The sequence below is a fragment of the Lithobates pipiens genome, unplaced genomic scaffold, assembly GCF_037356315.1.
Source record: "Lithobates pipiens isolate NorthernLeopardFrog02 unplaced genomic scaffold, aLitPip1_a1.2 Scaffold_27, whole genome shotgun sequence".
Taxonomy (NCBI): Eukaryota; Metazoa; Chordata; class Amphibia; order Anura; family Ranidae; genus Lithobates; species Lithobates pipiens.
Genome location: NW_027507788.1, coordinates 155,257,003 through 155,284,160, shown reverse-complemented (window position 1 = coordinate 155,284,160; position 27,158 = coordinate 155,257,003). Strand labels below are relative to the sequence as shown.

General features: G+C 42.2%; 1 protein-coding gene across 2 annotated transcripts; it reads left to right on the top strand.

Annotated features, from left to right (window-relative positions):
• Positions 1-782: 782 nt before the first annotated feature.
• On the top strand, positions 783-21,339 carry MAD2L2 (mitotic arrest deficient 2 like 2). Of its 2 annotated transcripts, XM_077457717.1 has the most exons (10): positions 783-1,027; positions 2,101-2,342; positions 4,802-4,849; positions 5,962-6,080; positions 10,646-10,717; positions 13,675-13,775; positions 14,978-15,072; positions 15,156-15,229; positions 16,888-16,980; positions 20,289-21,339. In XM_077457717.1, the coding sequence occupies exons 3-10, from the start codon at positions 4,810-4,812 to the stop codon at positions 20,328-20,330; spliced, it is 636 nt and encodes a 211-aa protein (XP_077313843.1). In that variant the 5' UTR covers positions 783-1,027; positions 2,101-2,342; positions 4,802-4,809; the 3' UTR covers positions 20,331-21,339. The 2 variants fall into 2 exon arrangements, with proteins under 2 accessions (XP_077313843.1, XP_077313842.1); XM_077457716.1 differs by lacking the exon at positions 2,101-2,342 and having other exon boundaries at positions 785-1,027.
• The last annotated feature ends 5,819 nt before the right edge of the window (positions 21,340-27,158 follow it).

The following is a 27,158-nucleotide window of genomic DNA, read 5'->3' as shown; positions in this document are numbered from 1 at the left end:
GATCGCTGTATAATTGTCAACGGTCCCAAAAAAGTGTCTGATCTGTCCTCTGCAATGTAGCAGTCTCACTAAAACACAGATCGCTGCCATTACTAGTAAAAAAAAAAAAATATAATAAAAAATTTTGTAGACGCTATAACTAAACCAACCAATATACGCTTATTGGGGTTCTTTTTATCAAAAATATGTAGCAGAATACATATTGGCCTAAATTGATGAATACATTTGTTTTATTAATATTTTTTTTTGGATATGTGTTATAGCAGAATGTAAAAAATATTATTATTTTTTCCAAAATTGTCTTTTTTGTTTATAGTGCAAAAAATAAAAACCGCAGAGGTGATCAAATATTACCAAAAGAAAGCTCTAATTGTAGGGAAAAAAGGGACATAAATTCTGTTTGCGTACAGCGCCGCATGACCTTGCAATTGTCGGTTAAAATAATGTAGTGCCGTATCGCAAAAAAATGGCCTGGTCATTAAAGGGGTAAATCCTTCCAGGACAGAAGTGGTTAACACAGGAGGGGGGGGATACACTTTCGCTGTCATGTCCACCAATGTGTGTTAATAGTACTGACACCAATGCTGGGGTTATTGTACTCCACTGCAGTGCACATAATTCAGCAGCACCGACATTTCTGGGTGTTGTTGGTGAGACAATTCCCTGCTACTGTGCGGCCCTCTGGAAGTGTGGGGGAGGCGGGGTTGACATGAGTTTGGTCTGGAGCTCCACTTTAAGCCCTATAAACTACAAGTCCCATCCCCCTCCAGCCTGTCATGGTGGTTTCCCGGGAGGCGGAAGGTGACAGCGGGGACACACGTGTGTCATCAGATATTCTCCCCGCGATCAGAGCCTAAAGCTGCACGGGGCCGGTGACATCATCAATCGGTGCCCGAAACCGGAGAGGAGAGAGCGGTGTCGTCATCAGCGCTGCGACGGGAAGATTTCTGTCTGCAGGAGGAGAGACACAGAGAGACTGGGGGGCCCCAAACCTGGGTGCTGAAGGGACCACTGCTGTGTGACACCGGTGTGTATATTGTGCTGATACCATAGGAAGGTTATCATTATTACTGCTGCTGGAGTCATGTTTATCAGTGTTATTGTTCTGTGATTGGTGGTATTTGTTTTATACTGCCAGTGTTGTTGTAAATAATATAAATATGTTTATTATTACTTTCCTGTTTGTTTTTGGGGTTCTCCTCATTGCCTCTCTCATCACATGTTCAATTGTTGTTATTTATTTTTATTTGACTGATATTTTCCTGTAGCCACCATTATAATCATTCCTATATTTGTCCTCATTGTGAGTGTTCTGATTAGTGATCATCACGGTGGATTTGATTTAAATCCCTGGTAAAAAGGCTTGATTTAAAGGGGAGTTCTACCCAAAAAAATCAGCAGCTGCTGACATTTTTAATAATCGGACACTTACCTGTCACAGGGTCCAGCGATGTGGAGAAACCAAGCCCTGCTCCTCTCTGCGGCGCCGGCATTGTCACTGTGGGGGCCCGACTGTGGCTTCACTCATTGTGCATGAATGAGCCGCGCTGTGACTGGCCGGGCAATCATCTGGGGACCGGTGACGTATCCCAGATGATTGCTGAGGGGGAGAGGTGAACTTACTTCTGGCAGCGTGGTGCCCCGGGAGGAAGTAGGAGCTGGAACCCTCTAAAAATAGGGTTTGCGCCCCCCCCCAAAAAAATTACATGCCAAATGTGGCATGTCGGGGGTCACCTTCCCTTAAAGCAGAAGTTCAATTTTTTTGGGTGGAAATCCGCTTTAAATCATAATTTTTAAAGAGCAACTGTATCTCTGTTCCACAGTGGAGTGGCTCCTCCTCTGATCCGCTGTTGACTAAGGCCTCTTTCACATGGGCGGATAGATTAATGGTTTTAGCTGCGGACAGAAGGCGTTATCTACCGCAGCTAAATGCACACAATGCTTTCCTATGGCCCCATTCACACACTGTGTTTAGTGACGGTTTTGTTACATGCGGTTTTGTGCAGATAGAAAAAATAAAGTTGACTGCATCCAGGAACGATTTACTGCAGTTATCTGCACATAACTGCAGGTAATCGCGGTCTACTATTTCTCCGGCAGATAGCAGCAGCAACAAGGAAAGAAAAACAACAGGAAGCACATCAGAAATGGCAAGAATTTTCCAAACGCAGCTAATCGCAATGTACAACTGCAAGTGAACGCTGTGCCAGGATTCTCTGAATTTTAGAATAACAAAACATGCTTTTAACAGGAGCAGAACAGCCGCCTGCGTGAAAGGGGCCTAACCAACAGTCTCATTCACTTTAATGGGACGTCTGGTGATGCGGCAGTGACACAACAAGGTGAGGGACGTGGTGGCAGCAAGTGAGTGGATGCCTGCTAACAGGCACTGCCATGATGGATCTGTAGTGACAGGTGCTCTTTAAATGTTATGCCGCGTACACACAATCAGACTTTCTGGCAGACTTGGTCCGGCGGACCGGAATCCGTCGGACAATTCAATCGTGTGTGGGCTTCAGCGGAGTTTTTTTTATTTATTTTTTTTCCCCAAAAGTCCAATGGACCTAGAAATAAAACATGTTTCAAATCTATCCGACGGACTAAAAATCGGGAAAACCGTTCGTCTGTGTGCTAGTCCGACGGACCAAATACGACGCAAGGGCAGCTATTGGCTACTGGCTATTGAACTTCCTTGTTTACATCATCATGTTCAAAACTAACAGACTTTTGAATGGACTTAGTCCGGTCGTGTGTGGCCAAGTCCGTCAGACCTAGTCCGTCAAAGTCCGGTCGTGTGTACGCGGCATAAGAACTTCTTCTTGCTGGTAGTTAGAATCTTTTAATATTTCCAATCAAAATGAAGGTTTCCTATTTAGAATAATAAGCTGTCAGGTTAGTAAAACGGCGATATCAGAACCGATTCAATCATACAGTTTGTAGTGTACATAGATTTGCAAAACAATGTGTAAAAGAATATTCCTGAACTTTGGTTTAACTCATGGTTACTGTGTAATTGTGTGAATGCATTAATGCAGTGCATGTTATCTCAGCTTGCAGAACTTGGATTCATTGAATGAGTTTACCAAAAAATTTAAATATTGCAGAATATACATGCTGAATAAACTAAATTATCAATGTCTCTTAAATAGAAAACTATCTTTAGTTAGCTTTTTACTCCAAAAGCATTTTATTAAAATAAATTGGATAAAAATCCCAAAAACTATTTAAAGCGGAGGTCCACCCTAAAGTGGAGCTTCCGCTCATTGAAACCCTCCCCCCCTCCGGTGCCACAATTGGCACCTTTCAGGGGGGAGGGGGGTGCAGATACCTGTACAGTACAGGTATCTGCACCCACTTCCGGCATAGATATCTGCAGAAGGTACGCCCCTTTCCGCAGAATCTACGCCCCTTACCGAAGGTCCCCCGCTGTCTGCTGGGAAACGCACGGATCCCAGAGACAGCGGGGACCATCCTTATTGCGCAGCGCGACTCGCGCATGCGCAGTAGGGAACCGGGAAATGAAGCCGCAAGGCTCCACTTCCTGATTCCCATACCCAAGATAGCGGCGGCAGCACCCGAGAGACGATCGAGAGATCGGCTTCGGGTGCCGACATCGCGGGCGGGTAAGTGTCATTATTTTAAAAGTCAGCAGCTGCAGTATTTGTAGCTGCTGGCTTTAAAAAAAAAAAAACGGCGGAACTCCCGCTTTAAATAAAATGAATAAATCACAGATTGGAGTAAAGGGCCAATCGCAGCAGCCCTTTACCAGGTGATCACTATGTAAACTCTGCGTGAGGAGTAGGGATGAGCTCTGACACGTTCGCACAATCCACTTGCAGAGCCCGCCAGGAAGTGTGCAATCACGCCGAAGCTCATCCTTATGAGAGGAGAACAGAGCCGATAACTGCTTGTGTTGAAGGGACATCTACACTGATTACCAGTGCTGTCAATCAGTGCCCGCCACCAGTGTCTACTTCCCCCCCCCCCCCCCCCTTTTTCTTTTTTTCAAAAATGTCAGCCTTTTTTATTTGATTGTTTAGCAAAAAATAAAACACCCAGCGGTGATTAAAGCTCTGTGTGGGGGAAAAAAAAAGATAAAAATTTTATATGGGCACAGTGTTGCAGGACTGTGCAATTGTCCTTCAAAGTGTGACAGTGCTGAAAGCTGAAAATTGGCCTGGGCAGGAAGGGGTAAAAGTGCCCTGTAGGCAAGTGGTTAAGTGAAATTGTAACCAACTGTTCAATTTAGGATTAACATACACTTTTTTTATTGCTATTTTATAACCGTTATGTAGCCCATAGGCAGCCATTTGTCCTATCTGTTTAGCGATCCATTGACACTCACTCAGCAGCTCATCGTTGGCATTTTAGTCCTCCACAAAGCTTAGAACTTTGTAAAACAATAAAACGGGAAATCATAAAGTATTCATAGGTTCCAGGAGATGCAAAAACTCTTTGATTTCCTGCTCGACGCTCTTCGTATTATTAAGGAGGCTCCAGCAAATATTTCACGTTTTATTATGTTAAGCTTTTTAATGTAAAAATGTTTTCATATTTTTGTTTTGTTTTTTGGTTTAGATTGCTGTATTTATATACACATGCACTCTTCTATAAAGGAATGATTGATTATTAGAGAATTTCCAAGGCGCGGTGTTAAAAAACAAACAAACAAATTTAACAAAATTTTAAAAAATTTAATTAATTTAAAAAATAAAACAATTTAACAGCACCCATCCTACTTATCTGTTCTCAGTTTGTGGTTTGAAATCGCTAATGGGCTGTATCTCCTGTTTATTATTAGATGGAAATATGACCACTCTCACCCGACAAGACTTAAACTTTGGGCAAGGTAAGTAAAAAAATATGTGGTGGCTGCTGGAGCCATCTTCTGTTATATACTTCTAGTATTTCAGAGTTTGGATTAAAGTGACTGTCTCTGGAGAGGAAAAAAAAAAGAAAAGGATTAAAGCTCATCTTTACTTATACTGTAACAAAAAAATTTGAATGCAAGCATTGTTTCCCAATGTGTCCCAGGCATCTGACACTCTTGGACGTGTTGCATTTGATTTTTCAGATGCTGTCATTTTACAATAGCGTGATTGGCAGTGGGACAATTAAGTTTTATAAGTTGAGCGTTTTTAAAACCTGAACAAGCCCAAAGGTCGCCTATTACCCCCCCCCCCCCCTTTTTTTTCTGCTAAAGATTATATTAAAAGCCTTGTTGTTTTATCTGTTGGATTCTGGGGAATACCATAGGTACTTGGTGTGGGGGTGACCCAATAAGGGGATCCAACCATCCACTTCTCTCCCTTCATTATTATCTAATGCCAAGCATTGACAAGTGTCACAGGGAGCCAGTTTGTGCAGATGGATTATGCAAGATCCGGCAGGGTATGGCTGAAAAGCAGGTAGTGCACGCACATGCAGGAGTTGAAGCTGCATTTGTGGCTTGAAGTGTGAAAGTTATAACTGACTCCCAGGGATTGCCCTAGTTGAACGTCATTATGGTTGACCTGGGTGAATGTTAGGAGGAGCAGGAGCTGCTCATGGCTGGCTTTCTCTTAGTAGTGGCTGTGCATATTGTGTACGGGCAGTGCGGTGATGCCTGGATTCCTCCAATTTAAAAAAAATAAAAATAATAATTTTTTTTGTTCCTGCTGACAGCCTGTAAATGTGAGCCGCATGGGACTAGTGGCCCAGATGCTGTGGTAATCATGTGCCCATCACCCAGAGGCACAAGTTAGCTGCAGCTTGCTTTTCCCTGCTGGGGATCTGGCATACAAGCACTCTGAGGAGAATGATCTGGCTATATACTAAAAGGATTTTACTCTCTCTCCCCTCCTAAGAAACAAAATCATCTTATCTCCCTGAGAACTCTTTGTAGCCTGCCATTCAAACATGCAGAAATGTGCTCTTTATTGTGCTGATGCTAAACGATTTCTGCTGCTTTCCTCCCCTCAGTGGTGGCGGACATCCTATGCGAGTTTCTGGAGGTGGCTGTGCACCTGATCCTCTATGTCAGAGAGGTCTATCCGACTGGAATCTTCCAGAAGAGGAAGAAGTATAATGTCCCAGTTCAGGTAAATAGTAAAATAATATATATATATATATATATATATATATATATATATATATATATATATATATATATATATATATATATATATATATATATATTTTTTTTTTAAGTGTCTCCTGTATAAATAATTCACCCATATTAGCCGCATAAATCCTGTGCACCTTCCTCTACCACCCCAGGCTACTATACCCCATATTAATGAGATTGATTTCCAATAATCTGTGTGGATGGGGGTTGGTAAAATATTGAGCAGGAGGCGGCTGATGAGGAAATGTTCCAGTGACTTCTTAGCTCAGCAGATTAAAGCTTCATCTAGGTTTAAGTCATTGTGACAGGTGTGCACAGGGCAGCAGTGTTCTTCCCCTTCAGTTATCACTATTGCATGCTGAATGCTGATGCTGAACAGGACTAGTACTGTATGTGATGGTAAACTTCCGGGTTTTGTTTCAATTATGTAACATTGTCTGGTGCAAACATGGGACAATTTTGGGTTGGTATTTTTATATATTTAATTCAACCATTCTCAATACTTTTTTAAATATTGAGAAACCCTTACAATAGTTTTCAAGTCTCACGATACCCCTGCTAAAAATGATGATATCTACTGCTCTTGAAACAATAGCGTAGTCATTAAATTGCAGATCTAATAGTGATAACAATAATACATAAAAGAACACGGCATACGTAACACATTTAACACCCAGATTATTTTTAATAATAACCATGAAATGTAACAATAAACAGTTACTAATGGCTGTAAAAGAAACAGTCAAAATGATATTGGTGGTCTTTGCAAAAAAATCATCTTACATTGGTGGTCCATGTATTGCTCCATTACATTGGTGGTCATTGGGAAAAGTGGCCCCTTATACTGGTGGTCAGTGAAACGAATGCCATGTTACATTGCTGTTCAGTGGGAAGACTTGACTGCTTTATATCATTGGTCTGTGTAGTGAACCCTTACTACGATGCTCAATGAATAGGATGCCTGTTGGTGCTCAGTGGCTGTTTGCTTGAGAAACGGTAGGAGAGGCTCCATTAGTTACACACCATCGGCTCTGCCAAGTGGCATTGGTGATGCAACTACCGGTATGCAGGCACTATCAGGCAAGAGCTCAGTCTCTTATCTGCTCAAGAAACCCAGTCAAAAAGCAATCTTTAGAGGAACCCTGCTTTAGAAAGGCTGACCTAATGTCTGTGTGTTGATCCGCTTTCCTTAATATCATGGATACTCAGTTGTTTGATTAAAACAGGAGCAGACGGACATCTCTGTCCTTTTCTTGTTGCACTGGTTCACAGTGCATAATGTCCCACTCATAGCCTGTGCTAAGGGACATTTTCAAAGGAAAGGAGAGAGATAATATAAACAGGTGTTTCATGCAGTTCAGCAAGAAGTACTGTTATACCCATCCCCTTCCCCAAAGTGTCCCCTTTGCCATGCAGTTTGCATGGTCACATGATCCTGAGAGTTATCCTAGTGCTAGCAGAACTATGACTGGAGCCACACTTTCCAGGAAGGACTTGTTTAACCCAGGCAGAAAGGGATACTTTGGTCCTTGGGCGTAATGGGTAACTATTCCATTCTGTAAAAAAAACAAAAAAAAAAAAAAAAAAATATATATATATATATATATATATATATATATATATATATATATATATATATATATATATGTATATGTGCCTTGCGAAAGTATTCGGCCCCCTTGAACTTTTCAACCTTTTGCCACATTTCAGGCTTCAAACATAAAGATATAACATTTTTATTTTTTGTGAACAATCACCAACAAGTGGGACACAATTGTGAAGTGGAACGAAATCTATTGGATATTTGAAACTTTTTTAACTAATAAAAAAAAATGAAAAGTGGGGCGTGCAAAATTATTCGGCCCCCTTGCGTTAATACTTTGTAGAGCCACCTTTTGCTGCGATTACAGCTGCAAGTCGCATGGGGTATGTCTCTATCAGTTTTGCACATCGAGAGACTGAAATTCTTGCCCATTCTTCCTTGCAAAACAGCTCGAGCTCAGTGAGGTTGGATGGAGAGCGTTTGTGAACAGCAGTTTTCAGCTCTTTCCACAGATTCTCGATTGGATTCAGGTCTGGACTTTGACTTGGCCATTCTAACACCTGGATACGTTTATTTGTGAACCATTCCTTTGTAGATTTTGCTGTATGTTTGGGATCATTGTCTTGTTGGAAGATAAATCTCCGTCCCAGTTTTAGGTCTTTTGCAGACTCCAACAGGTTTTCATCCAGAATGGTCCTGTATTTGGCTGCATCCATCTTCCCCTCAATTTTAACCATCTTCCCTGTTCCTGCTGAAGAAAAGCAGGCCCAAACCATGATGCTGCCACCACCATGTTTGACAGTGGGGATGGTGTGTTGAGGGTGATGAGCTGTGTTGCTTTTACGCCAAACATATCATTTTGCATTGTGGGCAAAAAGTTCGATTTTGGTTTCATCTGACCAGAGCACCTTCTTCCACATGTTTGGTGTGTCTTCCAGGTGGCTTGTGGCAAACTTTAGACGAGACTTTTTATGGATATCTTTGAGAAATGGCTTTCTTCTTGCCACTCTTCCATAAAGGCCAGATTTGTGCAGTGTACGACTGATTGTTGTCCTATGGACAGACTCTCTCACCTCAGCTGTAGTTCTCTGCAGTTCATCCAGAGTGATCATGGGCCTCTTGGCTACATCTCTGATCAGTCTTCTCCTTGTCTGAGCTGAAAGTTTAGAGGGACGGCCAGGTCTTGGTAGATTTGCAGTGGTCTGATACTCCTTCCATTTCAAAATGATCACTTGCACAGTGCTCCTTGGGATGTTTAAAGCTTGGGAAATCTTTTTGTATCCAAATCCGGCTTTAAACTTCTCCACAACAGTATTACGGACCTGCCTGGTGTGTTCCTTGGTCTTCATGATGCTCTCTGCGCTTTCAACAGAACCCTGAGACTATCACAGAGCAGGTGCATTTATACAGAGACTTGATTACACACAGGTGGATTCTATTTATCACCATCAGTCATTTAGGACAACATTGGATCATTCAGAGATCCTCGCTGAACTTCTGGAGTGAGTTTGCTGCACTGAAAGTAAAGGGGCCGAATAATTTTGCACGCACCACTTTTCAGTTTTTTTATTTGCCAAAAAAGTTTAAAATATCCAATTGATTTCGTTCCACTTCACAATTGTGTCCCACTTGTTGGTGATTCTTCACAAAAAATTTAAATTTTATATCTTTATGTTTGAAGCCTGAAATGTGGCAAAAGGTTGAAAAGTTCAAGGGGGCCGAATACTTTCGCAAGGCACTGTGTGTGTGTGTGTGTGTGTGTGTGTGTGTGTGTGTGTGTGTGTGTATATATATGTGTATGTGTATATATATATATATATATATATATATATATATATATATATATATATATATATATATATATATATATATATATATATATATATATATACATTTTTTTTTTTTTTTTTGTGGCATTACACTTAAAGCTTAATGGGTTCATTTACGTTCTAACAAACAATAAAAAGTTGAACTCGCTGCATTGAACTCCTTGGAAGATTATCTTCTGCCACCCATGCAAGCCAGTGTAGCAGTCTGGGAGTTTGGGCATCTAAAAAATGCAGTACACGGCCTAGAAGCTGTGTAGCATCATAATGCTCACAATGGTGACCGTGCATTGGTCAGCTCCAGCATGTAATCACGCTGACCAATGATCAGCTCTCTGAGCCCTCTGTGTTCCAGGATGGCATCCTGAAAGTAAGAAGGGTGCAGCAGAATACGCCTTCAAATGATGCTGAGCCTCCATGATTGAAAGAAGTGAAATCCAATTAATGAAGAGGCTGGCCAGGAACAGTCAGGCTGGGTGGGGGGGAGAGTGGCAGAGGTAAAGAGCTAGATGATACTGGAAAATGAGGCAAACTCTATCTGACTTGCTCCTGCTTCTAATATACATTGTGAAAAGCTCACCGTATGCAGCAAAAAAAGAGCAAGTCATTTTAGTGCAGTTCAGCTCTAAAGACTAATGCTGCATACTAACAAGCGGATTTTCTGTCTGAAAAAACTTGGGTGGTTTTTCTGACGGAATTCCGCTCAAGCTTGGCTTGCATACACACCTTCACTCAAAAGCTCACTGAACTTTCGTCCATCAAGCACGGCTTGATGTACAACGCTACGGTGAGTTGAGAAAATTTAAGTTCAGTGCTTCTGAGCATGCATAGGAATTTTGCGTGTTTGCGTTAATTGCTACAGATGATCGGAATTTCTGATCAAAACTTTTTCCGACCGAAAAATTGAGAACCTGCTCTCAATCTTTTGCTGGCGGGAATTTGGCCAGCAAAATTCCGATGGAGCATACACACGGTCACATTTTCTGACCAAAAGCTCTCATCTGTCTTTTGCTGGCCAAATTCCTGATTGTGTGTACGTGGCATTACAGTCAGGGTAGTTAATGTAATGGCAAGAGGTGGAGAGGAAGAGCAAGTCAAGCACAGATTGTTCATATGTTTATGTTCCTCGCAGTCTGCTCAATGTCTTCATATATAATGTGTGTTTTCTAGATGTCGTGTCATCCTGAGCTGAATCGCTACATTCAGGACACGCTGCACTGTGTTAAACCCCTGATAGAGAAGGTAAGGCTACTACATGACCTGATGTAGGCACACTCTCCAATCATCCAACACACACTCTGGCAAACAAGGACATGTACATGTATGGGGACACTATAAACATTATTCCCTCAGACAGGCTTGTTGTTGTTTTTCATGTAAAGTAGATCTAAACTTGATCACTAGAACATCATGTAAACTTTAACCTGTTGGTTTTTTGATCTCTGCTCCGATAACAGGGAGCAGAGATCAGTGACACTGTTGCTAGGCAGAACGGAGAGATGCTTGTTTACATTAGCATCTCCCTGTTCTTCCTCCCCGTGAGACGATCGAGAGTATCCCCGCGGTGATCGAGTTTGCAGGACCCATTATCAGACTCGCGGAGCTCCTGACTGGTGCGCGCACGCGGCAGATTTAAAGGGACATACCTGTACGCCCATTTGCCTGTCTGTGCCATTCTGCCGACGTAAATCGGCATGTGGTTAAATAACTCCTCGTGATCCTACCAAGGTGCTTGTTCAGGCACTTCCTGTTGTAGGATGACAGTGCTTTCTCTCTGTCTCCCAATAGTGCTCCTACTTTGTCACATGCACACCAACTGAAAACTACAAAAAGACGCACTGACACACATTGTGCAGGCATGGTCCACCATTGTTGCTTGCAGGTAGCTGGTCCAGAGCAATGATGTGCAACTGCACTGGAGCGAGTGCATGTAAGCGGAAAGTGACTGCAAGAGGCTGGAGTACATCAGTAGCACTGAAATAAATTTAAAAAAAATAGCATGGGGCAAACTAAATGTCATCCCAGTGTAGGGTTTACATCTACTTTAAAGTTTCTAAAGGCTCATGATTTTTTTACCTTTGTGCATTCTATGTATGAAGGTAAAAAACCTGTGTGCCGCAGCCCCTCTAATACTTACTTGAGCCACATTTCGATCCAGCGATGTGCACGAGAGCCTCGGCTCTTCAGGGACTCTCACTCTTCATTGGCTGAGTCAGCAGCGGGAGCCAGTGAGCAGAAAGAGGGGACGGGACGTAGCCAAGGCTTGGTGTCTTAATGGACAAGCAGAGCAGGGGCTCGGGTGCCCCACAGCAAGCTGTTTTGCTCTGGAGGGAGGGGCCAGGAGCGCTGGCGAGGGATCAGAGAAGAAGAGAATCTGGGCTGCTTTGTACAAAACCCACTGCACAGAGGGGGGTAAGTATAATGTGTTTTGTTTTTTTTTCTTTAAATAACAAAGAAAAAACCTTTTAATATCACTTTAATTACAGTGGTGTGAAAAAGTGTTTGCCCCCTTCCTCATTTCCTGTTCCTTTACATGTTTGTCACACTTAAGTGTTTCGGAACATCAAACCAATTTAAACAATAGTCAAGGACAACACAAGTAAACACAAAATGCAATTTGTAAATGAAGGTGTTTATTATTAAAGGTGAAAAAAAATCCAAACCATCATGGCCCTGTGTGAAAAAGTGATTACCCCCCCTTGTTAAAACATACTATAACTGTGGTTGTCCACACCTGAGTTCAATTTCTCTAGCCACACCCAGGCCTGGTTATTGCCACACCTGTTCACAATCAAGGCATCACTTAAATAGGAGCTGCTTGACACAGTAAGGTCCACCAGAAGATCCTTAAAAGCTACACATCATGCCGAGACCCAAAGAAATTCAGGAACAATTGAGAAAGAAAGTAATTGAGATCTATCAGTCTGGAAAGGGTTATAAAGCCATTTCCAAAGCTTTGGGAATCCAGCGAACCACAGTGAGAGCCATTATCCACAAATGGCGAAGACATGGAACAGTGGTGAACCTTCCCAGGAGTGGCCGGCCGCCCAAAATTACCCCAAGAGCGCAGCGACGACTCATCCAAGAGGTCACAAAAGACCCCACAACAACGTCCAAGGAACTGCAGGCCTCACTTGCCTCAGTTAAGGTCAGCGTTCATGCCTCCACCATCAGGAAAAGACTGGGCAAAAATGGCCTGCATGGCAGAGTTCCAAGGAGAAAACCACTGCTGAGCAAAAAGAACATCAAAGCTCGTCTCAATTTCTCCACAACACATCTTGATGATCCCCAAGACTTTTGGGACAACATTCTGTGGACCGATGAGACAAAAGTGGAACTCTTTGGAAGGTGTGTGTCCAAGTATATCTGGCGTAGAAGGAACACTGCATTTCATAAAAAGAACATTATACCAACAGTAAAATATGGTGGTGGTAGTGTGATGGTCTGGGGCTGTTTTGCTGCTTCAGGACCTGGAAGACTTGCCGTGATAAAAGGAACTATGAATTCTGCTGTCTACCAAGAGATCCTGAAGGAGAATGTCCGACCATCTGTTTGTGTACTCAAGCTGAAATCAACTTGGGTTCTGCAGCAGGACAATGATCCTAAACACACCAGCAAGCCCACCACCGAATGGCTGAAGAAAAACAAAATGAAGACTTTGGAGTGGCCTAGCCAAAGTCCTGACCTGAATCCTATTGAGATGTTGTGGTATGACCTTAAAAAGGCCATTCATGCTCGAAAACCCTCTAATGTAACTGAATTAGGACAATTCTGCAAAGATGAGTGGGCCACAATTCCTCCAGGACGCTGTAAAAGCCTCATTGCACGTTATCGCAAACGCTTGGTTGCAGTTGTTGCTGCTAAGGGTGGCCCAACCAGTTATTAGGTTTAGGGGGAAATCACTTTTTCACACAGGGCCATGATGGTTTGGATTTTTTTTCACCTTTAATAATAAACACCTTCATTTACAAATTGCATTTTGTGTTTACTTGTGTTGTCCTTGACTATTGTTTAAATTGGTTTGATGTTCCGAAACACTTAAGTGTGACAAACATGCAAAGGAACAGGAAATGAGGAAGGGGGCAAACACTTTTTCACACCACTGTATGTCTTGTGGCCACTTTATATTGAAATCGTACTTGGTGGGGTTCTTCTTTTAGTAGCTGCTCTCTGACACTTTGTTCTCCTTGACTTTGCAGAATGATGTGGAAAAGGTTGTTCTGGTCATCCTGAATAAAGAGCACCACCCTGTGGAGAGATTTGTTTTTGAAATGGCACAGCCTCCGCTCCTTTCCATCAGGTGACTCCCAGTAATACATTATATCTTGCTTCTAGAGTGCCCAGCTTTAACCTACATTATAAAGTTTCACATGTTCTGTTGTATTCATTTCAAACTAGGCTGGAGGGACGACAATGCCACACTTGCATGCATAGATGTTGGCATGACTCCAGTAGATCTGTTATTTTTCAACTTCCTTTTAACAGGTTGACAGTGCTGTTCTTTCAGCAGTCACAAGATAGTGGTGTATATACAGTATCTCACAAGCGAGTACACCCCTCACATTTTTGTAAATATTTTATTATAACTTTTCATGTGACAACGCTGAAGAAATTACACTTTGCTACAATGTAAAGTAGTGAGTGTACAGCTTGTATAACAGTGTAAATTTTCTGTCCCCTCAAAATAACTCAACACACAGCCATTAATGTCTAAACCGCTGGCAACAAAAGTGAGTACATCCCTAAGTGAAAATGTCCAATTTGGGCCCAAAGTGTCAATATTTTGTGTGACCATTATTATTTTCCAGCACTGCCTTAACCCTCTTGGGCATGGAGTTCACCAGAACTTCACAGGTCACCACTGGAGTCCTCTTCCCCTCCTCCATGATGAGATCACGGAGCTGGTGGATGTTAGAGACCTTGTGCTCCTCCACCCGTTTGAGGATGCGCCATAGATGCTCAATAGGGTTTAGGTCTGGAGACATGCATGGTCAGTCCATCACCTTTACCCTCAGCTTCTTGACATTAACGGCTGTGTGTTGAGTTATTTTGAGGGGACAGCAAATATACACTGTTTTATACAAGCTGTACACTCACTACTTTCTGTGTAGCATAGTGTAATTTCTTCAGTTTTGTCACATCATCGTGAGGGATGTACTCACTTTTGTCAGATACTGTATATATAATTTTTTTTTCAATTGAAAAATGCACTATGATAGTAATTCATAGTACTGAAAGCTATCCTTTTTAGATAAATTTTTACCTGGGATGTGTGAAATCTAGATTATCTTGACTGACCACTGTCTCTGTGTGTTCAATCGGGGGGTGCTGGCTCTCTCTTTCTTTCTGTGCAGTCAGGGTGCCGGCTATCTCTCTTTTTTTTTTTTTTTCTCTGTGCAGGCAGGGTGCTGTATTATGTCTCTCTGTAAAATCTGTGTGTGGTCAGGTTGTTAGATTGGAAGCTGCCCTGAGTGCTGACATTCTGTTTTGTCTTTTGCACAGTTCCGACTCTCTTCTGTCTCACGTAGAGCAACTGCTGAGGGCGTTTATTCTGAAGATCAGCGTCTGTGACGCCGTGCTAGATAACAATCCGCCAGGTACTGCTCAAAGCTGGGGAATATGTCCTTTGCTTCAGGTGCAGATTTAAATTGAAACTGTAATGATTATCATTTTTATCCAGGCTGTACGTTTACTATATTGGTCCATACACGGGAAGCAGCCACAAGGAATATGGAAAAGATTCAAGTTATAAAGGTGAGTTACCAGACGGTTTAGATGACTAGCTGGGCCCCTGAAGCCGAACCTGTGTCATAATGGCTGTATGCAGCCCCAGAGCCCCTTTATATCTTTTATACGGTTACTTTTTCTTATGATGTTCATGCCTTTTTCTGTTTGTTTTAATGTGTATTCAGTCTGTCTGTCACTACGCCCCCAGTCTAGGATCTCTGACAGATTTCTATAGTATTGCATTCCCTGAATATTATGTGCAGCCTTCGGTAATGCCTGGAGCTGCAAGTAAGGCTTCCTTTTTATCAAGTGATTTGGCCACCACTGAGCTAGACAGTGTACAAATTAGTTCAAAAAATATCTCCGTTCTAAGTAGGGGTTTGGTGGGTGGAGTTGCCTGCTTGCTTTTTTACCTCCTGATCAATTTTCCTCCCATTTTAAAGCTTTGTGCCAGACAAACTTTTTATTTTATTTTTGTTTTGGATAGATTAAAGATGGGTTCCTAATTGTTTTCCTTGCTATCTGTGTGCTTGATGGAGATATTGTCCCCTCACTTCCTGTCTGTGACCACAAAGGAAATAAGGGTAAATCATCTTAATGGGGAAACAGACCAATGAAAGCCTGACAGATGTATTAACACTTCTTAAAACTGGTCTTTAAAGCTGAACCCCAGGCACAAAAACATTTTAAATGTATTCTTTAAAGTGGAACTACACTGTACCGGAGCACCACAAACCAAAAATGCTATTTAATTAATGTTTAATATTCAGTGCAAACTCCCCCATTAATCCATGTCACCATACTTTTTATTTTGTTGAGAAATCACATTGAAAAACCACTCGCTAGCATTTCTAGTCGTGGCCATCTTGAGTAATGGCAGGTGATTCTAATAGCATTTACTTCCTGGACTCTATCTGCCCCTAGCTCAGGTATACAGGTAGGAAGGTGTGCTTAGCTGAGAAAACTCTTCTTTCCCCTCCTGGGAAGTATGACTTCATTCCCCTAGAAACCAGGCAGTAGTTGAAGAAATGTAGAAAGTTTAAAATCCTTTCCTATCTGTTTACTAATGCTAGCAGCATAAAGATTAAAAATAATCAATATTAATTGAGAGAGGGAAGTTCCACTTTAATATTTATAAAGTATTTAAGTCCATTTTGTGTGCACCAAATTCCCTTCAAACCCAGGTATAACCTTATAAAAGTAGCAGTGACATCATCACTATGCTGTATATAGCCTATGCAGAGAACAGAGCGGTGGGAGGGACCCAGCAGGCTCCACCCACTGCAAGAGAGGGCGGAGAGCAGACCAGTTATCCTAAACGAGGAGAGAGAGTCTTTTTATTACAGGAAAATCCAGGAAGTTCCACACTGGATTACTACACATATCTGGAGGAAATGTGCAAAGCACATGTGGCTCGTGTATTTAGATAATGTTTGGTTATCCCGGAGTTCAGCTTTATTGTGAAGTCACTGGGTTTATTTACTAAAACTGGAAATTCTAAATCTGGTGAAGCTGTACATGGTAGCCAGCCAAAGCTTAATTGAACAAGCTGAAGTTAGAAGCTGATACCATACACAGCTGCAACCAATCTTGCATTCTCTAGTTTTATTAAATCAACCCCACAGAGTCCCAGAAAACTCACTGAATATATCCATCGTTAATCTTTGCGGTTGGTTTCTGCATAGGATTTCCCTTGGATACTGGCTGATGAGCAGGATGTACACATGCAAGAACCTCGGCTCATACCACTGAAGACCATGACCTCTGATATATTGAAGGTGAGTGTTAGAAACTGACTTTTCTTAATAGTGTACTACCCATGAATTATTTTTAATGGTCACAACAGCTCATCATCAGTTGGTCATTTGGTACACAATCGGAATGAATCTGACTAAACAAGTGTCACTTCTGTTTAGACCAGTGGTCATCAACCCTGTCCTCAGGTCCCACTAACAGGCCAGGTTTTATGTATTACCTTGGGGAGATGCAGACTAGAATACTGCAATCACTGAGCAGAAAATGATATCATCTGTGATTTATTTCAGTTATCTTGCAAACCTGGCCTGTTAGTGGGCCCTGAGGACAGGGTTGATGACCACTGGTTTAGACAAACACAGGTTTACACACTCAAAAATACATTTTATCTTTGTGGTGTGGAAGATCCTTATCTGTTACAGCATGACACTACCTCTGTGCTAAAAGCCAGCTCCATGAGTTTGAGTTTAGTGTAGAGGAACTCTACTGTCCTGTACACAGCTCTCAACTCTACTGAACACCTTTTTGGAATGAATTGAAAAGCTGATTGTGACCCTGTCTTCTCATCCAACATCAGTATCTGACCTGACAAATGGGCCTTCCCAGAGGAGTGGAGGCTGTTATAGCTACAAAAGGGACAACTGCATGTTAATGGCCATAGTTTGGGATTGTAATGTCCACAAAAATGTTGGCCATATAGTGTAGATAGGGAGATAGAATAGTCTTTAAGGAGTGCATCTCTTGTCAACAATAGACCCAGCTCTATCACTAGTTGTAGTAGAACCCTATTATTTATTGTTTTTTTTTTTTTTTGTGCTCAAGGTAGTCTAAAATCATTTCCTGCATTATTTAGCAGCAGACAGCCAGGGGGGTCCAAGAGCCATGTATAATGATGAATGGCAGCCATCACATGTACAATGGGGCAAAAAAGTATTTAGTCAGCCACCAATTGTGCAAGTCCTCCCACTTAAAAAGATGATTTTAATTGTCATCATAGGTATACCTCAACTATGAGAGACAAAATGTGGAAACAAATCCAGACAATCACATTGTGTCTGATTTTTGAAAGAATTTATTTGCAAATTATGGTGGAAAAAAAGTATTTTGTCAATATCAAAAGTTCATCTCAATACTTTTATTATATATCCTTTGTTGGCAATGACAGAGGTCAAGCGTTTTCTGTAAGTCTTCACAAGGTTGTCACACACTGTTGCTGGTATGTTGGCCCATTCCTCCATGCAGATCTCCTCTAGAGCAGTGATGTTTTGGGGCTGTCGTTGGGCAACACGGACTTTCAACTCCCTCCAAAGGTTTTCTATGGGGTTGAGATCTGGAGACTGGCTAGGCCACTGAGGACCTTGAAATGCTTCTTACGAAGCCACTCCTTCGTAGTCAGGGGGGCGGCAGGGCCATGTGCAAGATGCCACTCAAGTTTGCTCATTCAGGAAGCCACAGTTGACTCTCATATTCAAGATGATGGCACCAGGGTCCACCAATGGTAAGAATCAGCAATTGGAGAAGACACCGCTGGACCCCAGGCATGGGCAAGTACCTGATTTTTTTTTTTTTTTTTTTAAAGTCAGCGGTGACAGTATTTGTAGCTGTTTAACCATAAAAAATAAAAATAAAATGAAGTTTCTCTTTAAGCACTTCAGCCCCAGAAGATTTTACCCCCTCCCTGACCCGAGCACTTTTTGCGTTCCGGCACTGCGTTGTTTTAACTGATAATTGTGCGGTCGTGTGGCGTTGCACCCAAACAAAATTGACATCCTTTTTTTTTTCCCCACAAATAGAGCTTTCTTTTGGTGGTATTTGATCACCTTTGGTTTTATTTTTTGCGCTATAAACAGAAAAAGAGCGACAATTTTGAAAAAAATGCATTATTTTTTACTTTTTGCTATAATAAATATCCCCAAAAATATATAAAAAAATATATATTTTTTCCTCTGTTTTAGGCTGATATGTATTCTTCTACATATTTTTGGAAAAAAAAATCGCAATAGGCATATATTGATTGGTTTACACAAGTTATAGCATCTACAAAATAGGGGATAGAGTTATAGCATTTTATTGTTGTTGTTGTTGTTGTTATTATTATTTATTTTTTACTAGTAATGGTGGTGATCTGCAATTTTTATCGTGACCGCAACATTATGGCAGACACATCGGACAATTTTGACACATTTTTTGGGACCATTGGCATTAATACAGCGATCGCTGCTAAAAAAAAAATTGATTACTGTAAAAATGTCCCTGGCAGTGAAGGGGTTAACACTAGGGGGCGATCACGGCGTTTAATTGTGTTCCCAAGTGTGTTCTCTAACTGAAGGGGGGAGGGGACTGACTAGGGGAGATGAAAGATCGTTGTTTATACTTTGTATGAACAATGATCTGTCACTTCTCCCCGCAGAGAAGCGGGATCTCTGTGTTTACACCATGTTACAAGCGGTCGCGGGAGCCCAGCAGTCATTGAGACCGCCGGGGTGAGCTGCGGGCGTTCACGTGTGCCCCTACTGGCCACCAGAGGGAGCGACGTAACATAACGCTGATTCGCGCAGCTGAGCCATGTTTCAGCAGTACAGCTGCGGAGGCTGGTCAGCAAGTGGTTAAATATAACTGAGCAGCATCCCTTAAATTTTAATTTCAACATAAATGAATAGTGTCCCTAGTACTGCTCAGAGGTCCATTGGTGTCACTGCCTCAGCTGCGGGTGGTCGCATCTCCAGCATCTGCTCATCCCAAACGAGTGCATACAGCATAATAGGAAGCTGCACCCTGCTGTTCTCCTAGGCATAAAAACAACTTTAATTTTCCAGTATTGGTGAGAAAACACTGCTAAGCACATTTCTCCACCTACTGGGGCTTAATCAAAGCACAGACTCTACACTTATACCCTAGTAGGGGATGAAATGTGTCAGTAGAGCTGGGTGATGTGTACTCTACAGTACTGCACCTGTGCATTACTGCCAAATGGAATTCTGTGGGGCTATAGGATTTAAGACCGTCACATAGAATATGTGCAGGAGCTGGCAGGACCTGAGGATTGAGGTAAGTGCTTATCTGTGGAGGAGGAGGTGGGTTAGGTTAGAAGAAGAGGGCAAAAAGGAAAAGTGCACTTTGTTTTAAAGAGCATCTATCCTTTAAGACTTATCTAATGTTGAGCACTCTGATTCATAAGTGAACCTTCTGTGTCTCGATGGGGTCTAATTAATTTAGTCTTAGATATACTCCGCCACAGCCAGTGGTGCAATATTCTGACACTCAGCATTACAGATATGAAGAGTGATTGGTCACATTACTATGCTGATGATCCCTTTGTTGGTCTTTTCAGATGCAACTTTATGTAGAAGAGCGAGCACAGAAATGCACTTGATATCCAACTCTGCGACTCATCTACAGCTAAGCCCCACCGACATCATTATTTCCAGAAGATGCTAAAGGCTCTATGATTGGCTGAAGTCATATTTTCAGTCTCCTTTTTAGATGACTTGTTGATTGTATACAAGGAACTCATTTCACAAACTACAGTCTCCTGTCTCCTTAGTTCAACATACTGGAGAGAGGATCTACAAACTGCTTTTATGGAGCCATGTTTATACCTATGCTGCAGTATTTGACACTTCCCTGGTTCCTTCCTGCCCGTTATAAACATGCTAATGAAAATTTTTATTCTGTTTTCATTTCATACAAAATTTAGACCCCAGGTATGTCATCACTGGGTCTGTGTGCTTCTTTAGGCATTGCAGGCTGACCATGTCTGGTGGGAGGTGCTGGTTGGTCGGAGCAGTTATGATCATTTCAAACTGCCTAGATGACGCTGCTTTCCTCCAGCCAGGAAATGAGGGGGTCTCAATCTGACATAGTGCAGCTTCTATTGCACTTTGTGAGACGATCACACTGCGCAGTGACATTTTTAGCGTAAGCAATTTCAGCCCAGGAGAGGAGCCTGTACAACTGTGCAAGGCTGGAAGTCTGGTTATTAACTTCACTTTTATATCTTGCACTTAGGTACACATAAATACATTGTCAGCTTCCATGCATTTTGCTGCCTCCAGTTTGAGCTCAAGCTCTGCCCTTAGTGTCAGAGTCATTTTCACGATCGGCAGCATGTGAAAAATCGAACCTGCTGATTTGTATACTGTTGCCATGGTTACAAAACAAAACGTGATGGCTCACTGCAGGTTGAAATACAAGAATATTTTTTAACTATGTTAAGTTATAAATTATCTTTGTTTTAACAAAATTGAATTGTCCATAAAACTTTGGAACTAATTGTAACTTGTCGATAAATTGTGAAAAATCACTTACTTTGTCCCCGTTCGCTGTGTATTTTATGTGTTGCATATTTTGTATTTGGATTAAATGTTCTTTTGTTTCATTCATTCATTCATTCATTCATTCATTCTTTATATAGATAAATTACACACAGTGCCTTTGAAAAAGTATTCATACCCCTTTGACCTTTTACACATTTTGTTATGTTGCAACCAAAAACATAAATGTATTTTATGTGACAGACCAACACAAAGTGGCACAATTGTGAAGTGGACCGAAAATGATAAATGGTTTTCAAATCTTTTTACAAATAAATATGTGGAAAGTGTGGCGGGCATTTGTATTTCCCCCGCGTCAATACTTTGTAGAACCACCTTTCTCGGCAATTGCAGCTGCAAGACTTTTTGGGGATGTCTCTACCAGCTTTGCCCAGCTAGAAAGTGACATTTTTGCCCATTCTTCTTTGCAAAATAGCTAAAGCTCTGTCAGATTGGATGGAGATTGCAATTCTTGCCACAGATTCTCAACTGAATTTAGGTCTGCACTTTGACTGGTCCATTCTAACACACGAATATGCTTTGATCTAAACCATTCCATTGTAGCTCTGGCTGTATGTTTAGGGTCGTTGTCCTGCTGTAAGGTGAACCTCCACCCCAGTCTCAAGTCTTTTGCAGACTCTAATAGGTTTTCTTCTAAATTTGCTCTTTATTTGGCTCCATCCATCCTCCCATCAATTCTGACCAGCTTCCCTGTCACTGCTGAGGAAAAGCATCCCCACAACATGATGCTGGCACTACCGTGTTTTTTTTTTTTTTTGTTTTTTTTTATTCATCTGCAGCTTCTTAGACTCATAGTAGAAGTAGAGAAGAAGTCTCCCCATACACCGTTTTTATCTTGTCCCTCACATGTAGAACTTTGTCCTGTTTTCATAGACACGATGGATCCAAACCAGGTGTGGTTGGCAGCATGTCCCCTTTCCTCCATTGCTGTCACCACACTTTTCTATAGGATATGAATGATAAATTAGCACTGATTGATGGTGCTTGTCTCCAACAACAGGCACTTGCCCCCAGATCAGCGCTGTCTAAATGCATGCAGAGGGAGGGGGGTGTCTCAGAGCAACTGCCTGAAAATCATCCAGCAGAGGGAGCAGAAATAGATGAGCTTTGCCTGATCTCCAGGCAATAGCCATGCAAGGGTCGTGTCAACACTTGATTCCATTTGCGGTGTTCTGCAGGGAGCTTCCCTAAATAGTCTGCTATAACGATTGGACCAGTGCTAATGATGTCAGATGTGCCAATATGTGCGGCCACAGCAGAGGTGGTGGGAGCAACAGAGCTCTTCTTGTGCTACCTAATCGTAATGTCCACAAATCTTTACCAAGTAACTATAGACCTCTTAGTTTAACTTCTATAGTTGGGAAGATACTGGAGAGTTTAATAAAAGACCACACAGACAAGTTCTCACTGGAAACAAATGTTTTAGGCAACAGACAGCATGGATTCATGAAAGACAGAAGTTGTCAAACAAATCTGATTTATTTTTTTGAAGAGGTAAGTGAAACCTTGGACAGAGGGGTGGACGTGGTATACTTGGATTTTGCAAAATCGTTCTATGCAGTTCCGCACACACGACTCATGTGTAAGGTAAAGTCTACAGGCTTGGGAATATCAGTTTGTAAATGGATAAACTGGTTAAAAGACAGAATTCAGAGAGTAGTGGTTAATGATTCTTACTCTGAATGGTCTAAGGTTATCAGTGGTGTACCCCAAGGTTCAGTATTGGGACCCTTACTTTTTGATATCTTTATAAATGATATTGGATCTGGGATTAAAAGTACCATTTCAGTCTTTGCAGATGACACCAAGATATGCAGTGGAATAACGTCCTTACAGGATGTCTCCAATTTACAAGCCAACCTCAATGCTCTGTCTAATTGGGCGACTATGTGGCAGATGAGGTTTAATGTTGATAGATGTAAAGTTATGGACTTGGGGGGCTAAGAATATGCATGCATCATACAGGCTAGGGGGAGTACAACTGGGGGAATCCATAGTGGAGAAGGATCTGGGGGTTTTGGTAGATCATAAGCTCAATAATAACATGCAATGCCAAGCTGCGGTTTCCAAAGCGAGCAAAGTCCTTTCCTGTATTAAGAGAGGTATGGACTCCAGAGAGAGAGATATCATTTTGCCCCGGTAAAAAACATTAGTAAGACCTCATCTAGAATATGCAGTTCAGTTTTGGGCACCAGTTCACAAAAAGGATATCGGGGAACTGGAGAAAGTGCAGAGAACGGCAACCAAACTGATAAGAGGCATGGAGGAGCTCAGCTATGAGAAAAGATTAGAGGAACTGAATTTATTCTTGAGAAGAGGATATTAAGGCCTGATTCACACCTATGCATTTTTAGTTCCTTTTGCATTTTGTAGATTTGCCCTACAGTCCATTTAACATGCTTTCCTATGGAACATGTTCTGTAGTGCAAATCTGCAAAATGAAAAAAAGCACTAAAAATGCATAGGTGTGAATCAGGCCCAAGGGGGGATATGATCGACGTACACCTATATAAGGGGTCCATATAGTGAACTTGGTTTTGAGTTCATGATCTGACAGGAAGAAGCAGACAAAATGCCCATCTCCTCTATGGACCATAATCGTGGGTGAAAGGCTAGCCCCCAGTCTCCTCCAAAAGCCTTTTGTCCTGGTTGGGTTTGTCACACAGCCCTTGGGTGTCTTTATGCTTATAGTTGCTATCTTTGGATCAGGATCTTTTTAGGGAAAACCTCTGTTGTTTGGGTTTATTTGTGACCATCTCCCCTTTTGTGAATAGATACTGTTTACCTTATGGCTATATTGTTGGCCAATGTTTGCTAAGTTTACTACACCAATCTCTTATGGCATAATGGGACTTATTTTCCCCCGAGGCAGACGGGGTGTCCTTATGCTTTGACTGTTATTGACTGTTATACATCCTCTACCTGGGACCCATATATTTGATTTATTCATATCTGTAGGAACACCACACCTGTTAGGGGTGAGTGGGGTTTCTCATTGTAAATCTTTTGAGACCAACTCCTGGAGATGAATTTGAGGTGACTAACTCACCCCTTTGGGGTAATCACGGGACTACTTTTCTCCCCAGGAATTCCACACTACTTTGCTCTATCTCAGGTATAATCATTAATGGGATTGTTTTTTTTATGATGGTGTATCTTTTCCAACTCCCTTACCTGGTTCCCCCCCCCCCACCCTTTTATTCCCTGTTTACCTTCCTCCCTTCCTCTGTTCCCCCCCCCCTTCCTTTTTTTTTCCTCCCTCTGCCTCCCCTTCTCTTCCCTTCTCTTTATCCCTCCCACCTTTTTAATCAATTATTTTCTTGTTTAATTCTCTGTCACTTTTCCCAGGGCTCCAGTACAGTTAGCTATACATTTGCTAGACACTTTTTATTTCTAGTTGTTGAGTGGTGTATTAGTCTGTGTACTTGTTGCATGCCCCCTGTGTCTGTTGTTGGGCAGACTCTCTGGCACCTCTGTCTTGACAGTCTTTATTTTTTTTGCCTTTTAGTTGCTGGTCCTCATTGGTAAGCAATTTTGTTTGCCCCTTCTCTTTCCTTCCCTGTTTACCATCAGCCCTTCCTCCGTTCTTCCCCTTTTTTCCTTTTCTCCATCCCCCCCCCCCCTTTTCCCCATCTCCTCTCTCTTTCTCTTCTCTCCTCCTTCACCCCTTTTTTAATTGAGCAGAGGGCTCCAGTCTGTTGTTGAGTAGTGGTATTGGCCTGCGAGCTTGTTGCATGCTCCCTGTGTCTGCCATAGGGGAGACTTTCTGCCAACTCTGTTTTGGCTGTCTTCGAATGCTAGTCCTCATTGGTAAGCAATTTTGTGACTATTCCCCTTTACCACCATTGTTATTACATTTATTATCATCTGTGCATATTCAGTTTATTGTTACTCTGTCGTTATTCTTTTGTTACAGATGGTACTTAAAGTGTAAGTAAACCCCCCTATCTTTTTCAGCCAAGGAAGCTCCCATCTTTGCCTCTGTTTAAGCTACAACTGCCATGATGCTGCACATGTGATCAGTTATGACACCAGCCATTAGATGGTGTGACAGTTTGGTTGAGAGTACAACCAATGGGGGTGTTGCATTTCCGGCATGTGCCGGAAACTAAACAGTTTTATGGATGGGTTTTATTCCACTTTAACATTATTCCTTCTGAAGAAGTGGAATTGTCTGCAAAACATGTAGAGGAGTTTTTGTACATTGGGGATTTAACACACTTTCTACTCCCAGTATATTTCTGAGAGTATCACATTATCAGTGTAACTTGTTTTTATATGACCTAGTGGGGATTGTCTACAGTTTTTTTCCAATTTTTTTTGTAAGGATGATGGTACCCCTCCCTTTTCTTCAAATAACTCAACCCATTAGAGGCCCTTTATATGCCATAGTCAGGAGGAGGGGCAGGGTGCTGCTCTCTAGTGGCCGGAGTCAGGAGCAGGGGCCGGGTGCCACTCCTGTGGTGGGCAGAGTCAGGAGGGGCAGGGTGCCACTCTCTGGTGGCTGGAGTCAGGTAAAGGTGCAGGGTGGTGCTTTGTGGTGGGAAGTGTCAGGGAGAGGCAGGATAGTGCTCTGTCTGTGGAGCGGAGTCAGAAGGCTGAAAGCAAATATCGGCCCGCCCATCCCCAACATCAGAGGCTGAATTTGACAGCTACACTTTCCCTCATTGCAGCCTTACCCCTGCCTGCTTGCCCACCAATCCCTGGCTTGCCCACAAATCTCTGGCTGTGCTAGATCTTACAGAATACTGCTGCAGGCATTGCTCTGCATTGAGTAAGGCGGGACAAAGCCCCTGCATTCCCGGGACCATGGGACAAAGGTGCAAATGCAGGACAGTCCCGCCCAATCCGGGACTGTTGGGAGGTATGTAAATCTTACCAGGTAGTTTTTCCTGTTTCCAGTGAAAAGGCTGTGATTGTTACAAAAGAACATTTTCATCTCAATAGGCTGCTCTACAGTATGTGTGAGAAACACAGAAAAGGAGTTCCCGAGTCTTATTCCAAAAATGCACCGTCAAACCAAATGATGCCGCAGCACCATGCATTTTGGTGCACCCAAAAAGGCATTGTGTTTATATAGGTTGATTCATTGCTATTAATCACACCACTGCATCATGTCTGCTAAATGGCAGTGCGTTTCCCCTGCAGGTTGGGAAAGCCCGCAATTTTGTGCATGTTCCTGACACACAAAGGTCTGAATCTAGACCTATAAATTACGTGCAACTATGAAACAAACCTATGCAGATTTATTATATGTACAGCATTATTATACAGGATTTTTTGGCAGGGCTTTACAAAATTAAGGAAGATGGTGCAGTTGCAAGAGGATTAAGAGGGCCCTGTTCTATTCCTAAAGAACCAAGTTGTTTCCTCCTACATCAGTGGTCTCCAAACTGTGGCCCAGGGCTGTATGAGGCCCTTTTCTTGCCTTTATCCGGCCCTTGGGGCACTATTCTACCCACCGACACCAGTGACGGGGCAATATTCCACCCATATATACCAACGATGGGACACACTTTCACCCACTGATAAAAAAGATGGGGCACTATTCCTCCCCCTAATGTTAAAGATGCATTGTTTACTCCCACTGGCTCCCCCTTCATCAGGGCTGTGGAGAAAGATATGGGCAATTTCTACTCCTAATGGCCACAGTCCAGCCCCCATAAAGTCTGAAGAACTGTAAACAGGCCCTTTGTTTATAAAGTTTGGGGTTTAGGTTTAGAAAGTTTGGAAAGTTATGTCATGACATAAACATAAAAATCCAGGCCTTATTAATTTAGTAAATGCAGCCAATCCTGTATCCCAGCTCTTTGGAAATCCTCCTCACCACCCACCATGACAGTGGTTCCATCAAATTCTTGCTATCG

Bases quoted from the DNA above. Each gene is read 5' to 3' on its own strand.
- MAD2L2 (XM_077457717.1), top strand. From the start codon at position 4,810: ATGACCACTCTCACCCGACAAGACTTAAACTTTGGGCAAG. The intron at 6,081-10,645 runs GTAAATAGTAAA...TGTGTTTTCTAG, and splicing joins AGTATAATGTCCCAGTTCAG to ATGTCGTGTCATCCTGAGCT. The intron at 13,776-14,977 runs GTGACTCCCAGT...TCTTTTGCACAG, and splicing joins CCTCCGCTCCTTTCCATCAG to TTCCGACTCTCTTCTGTCTC.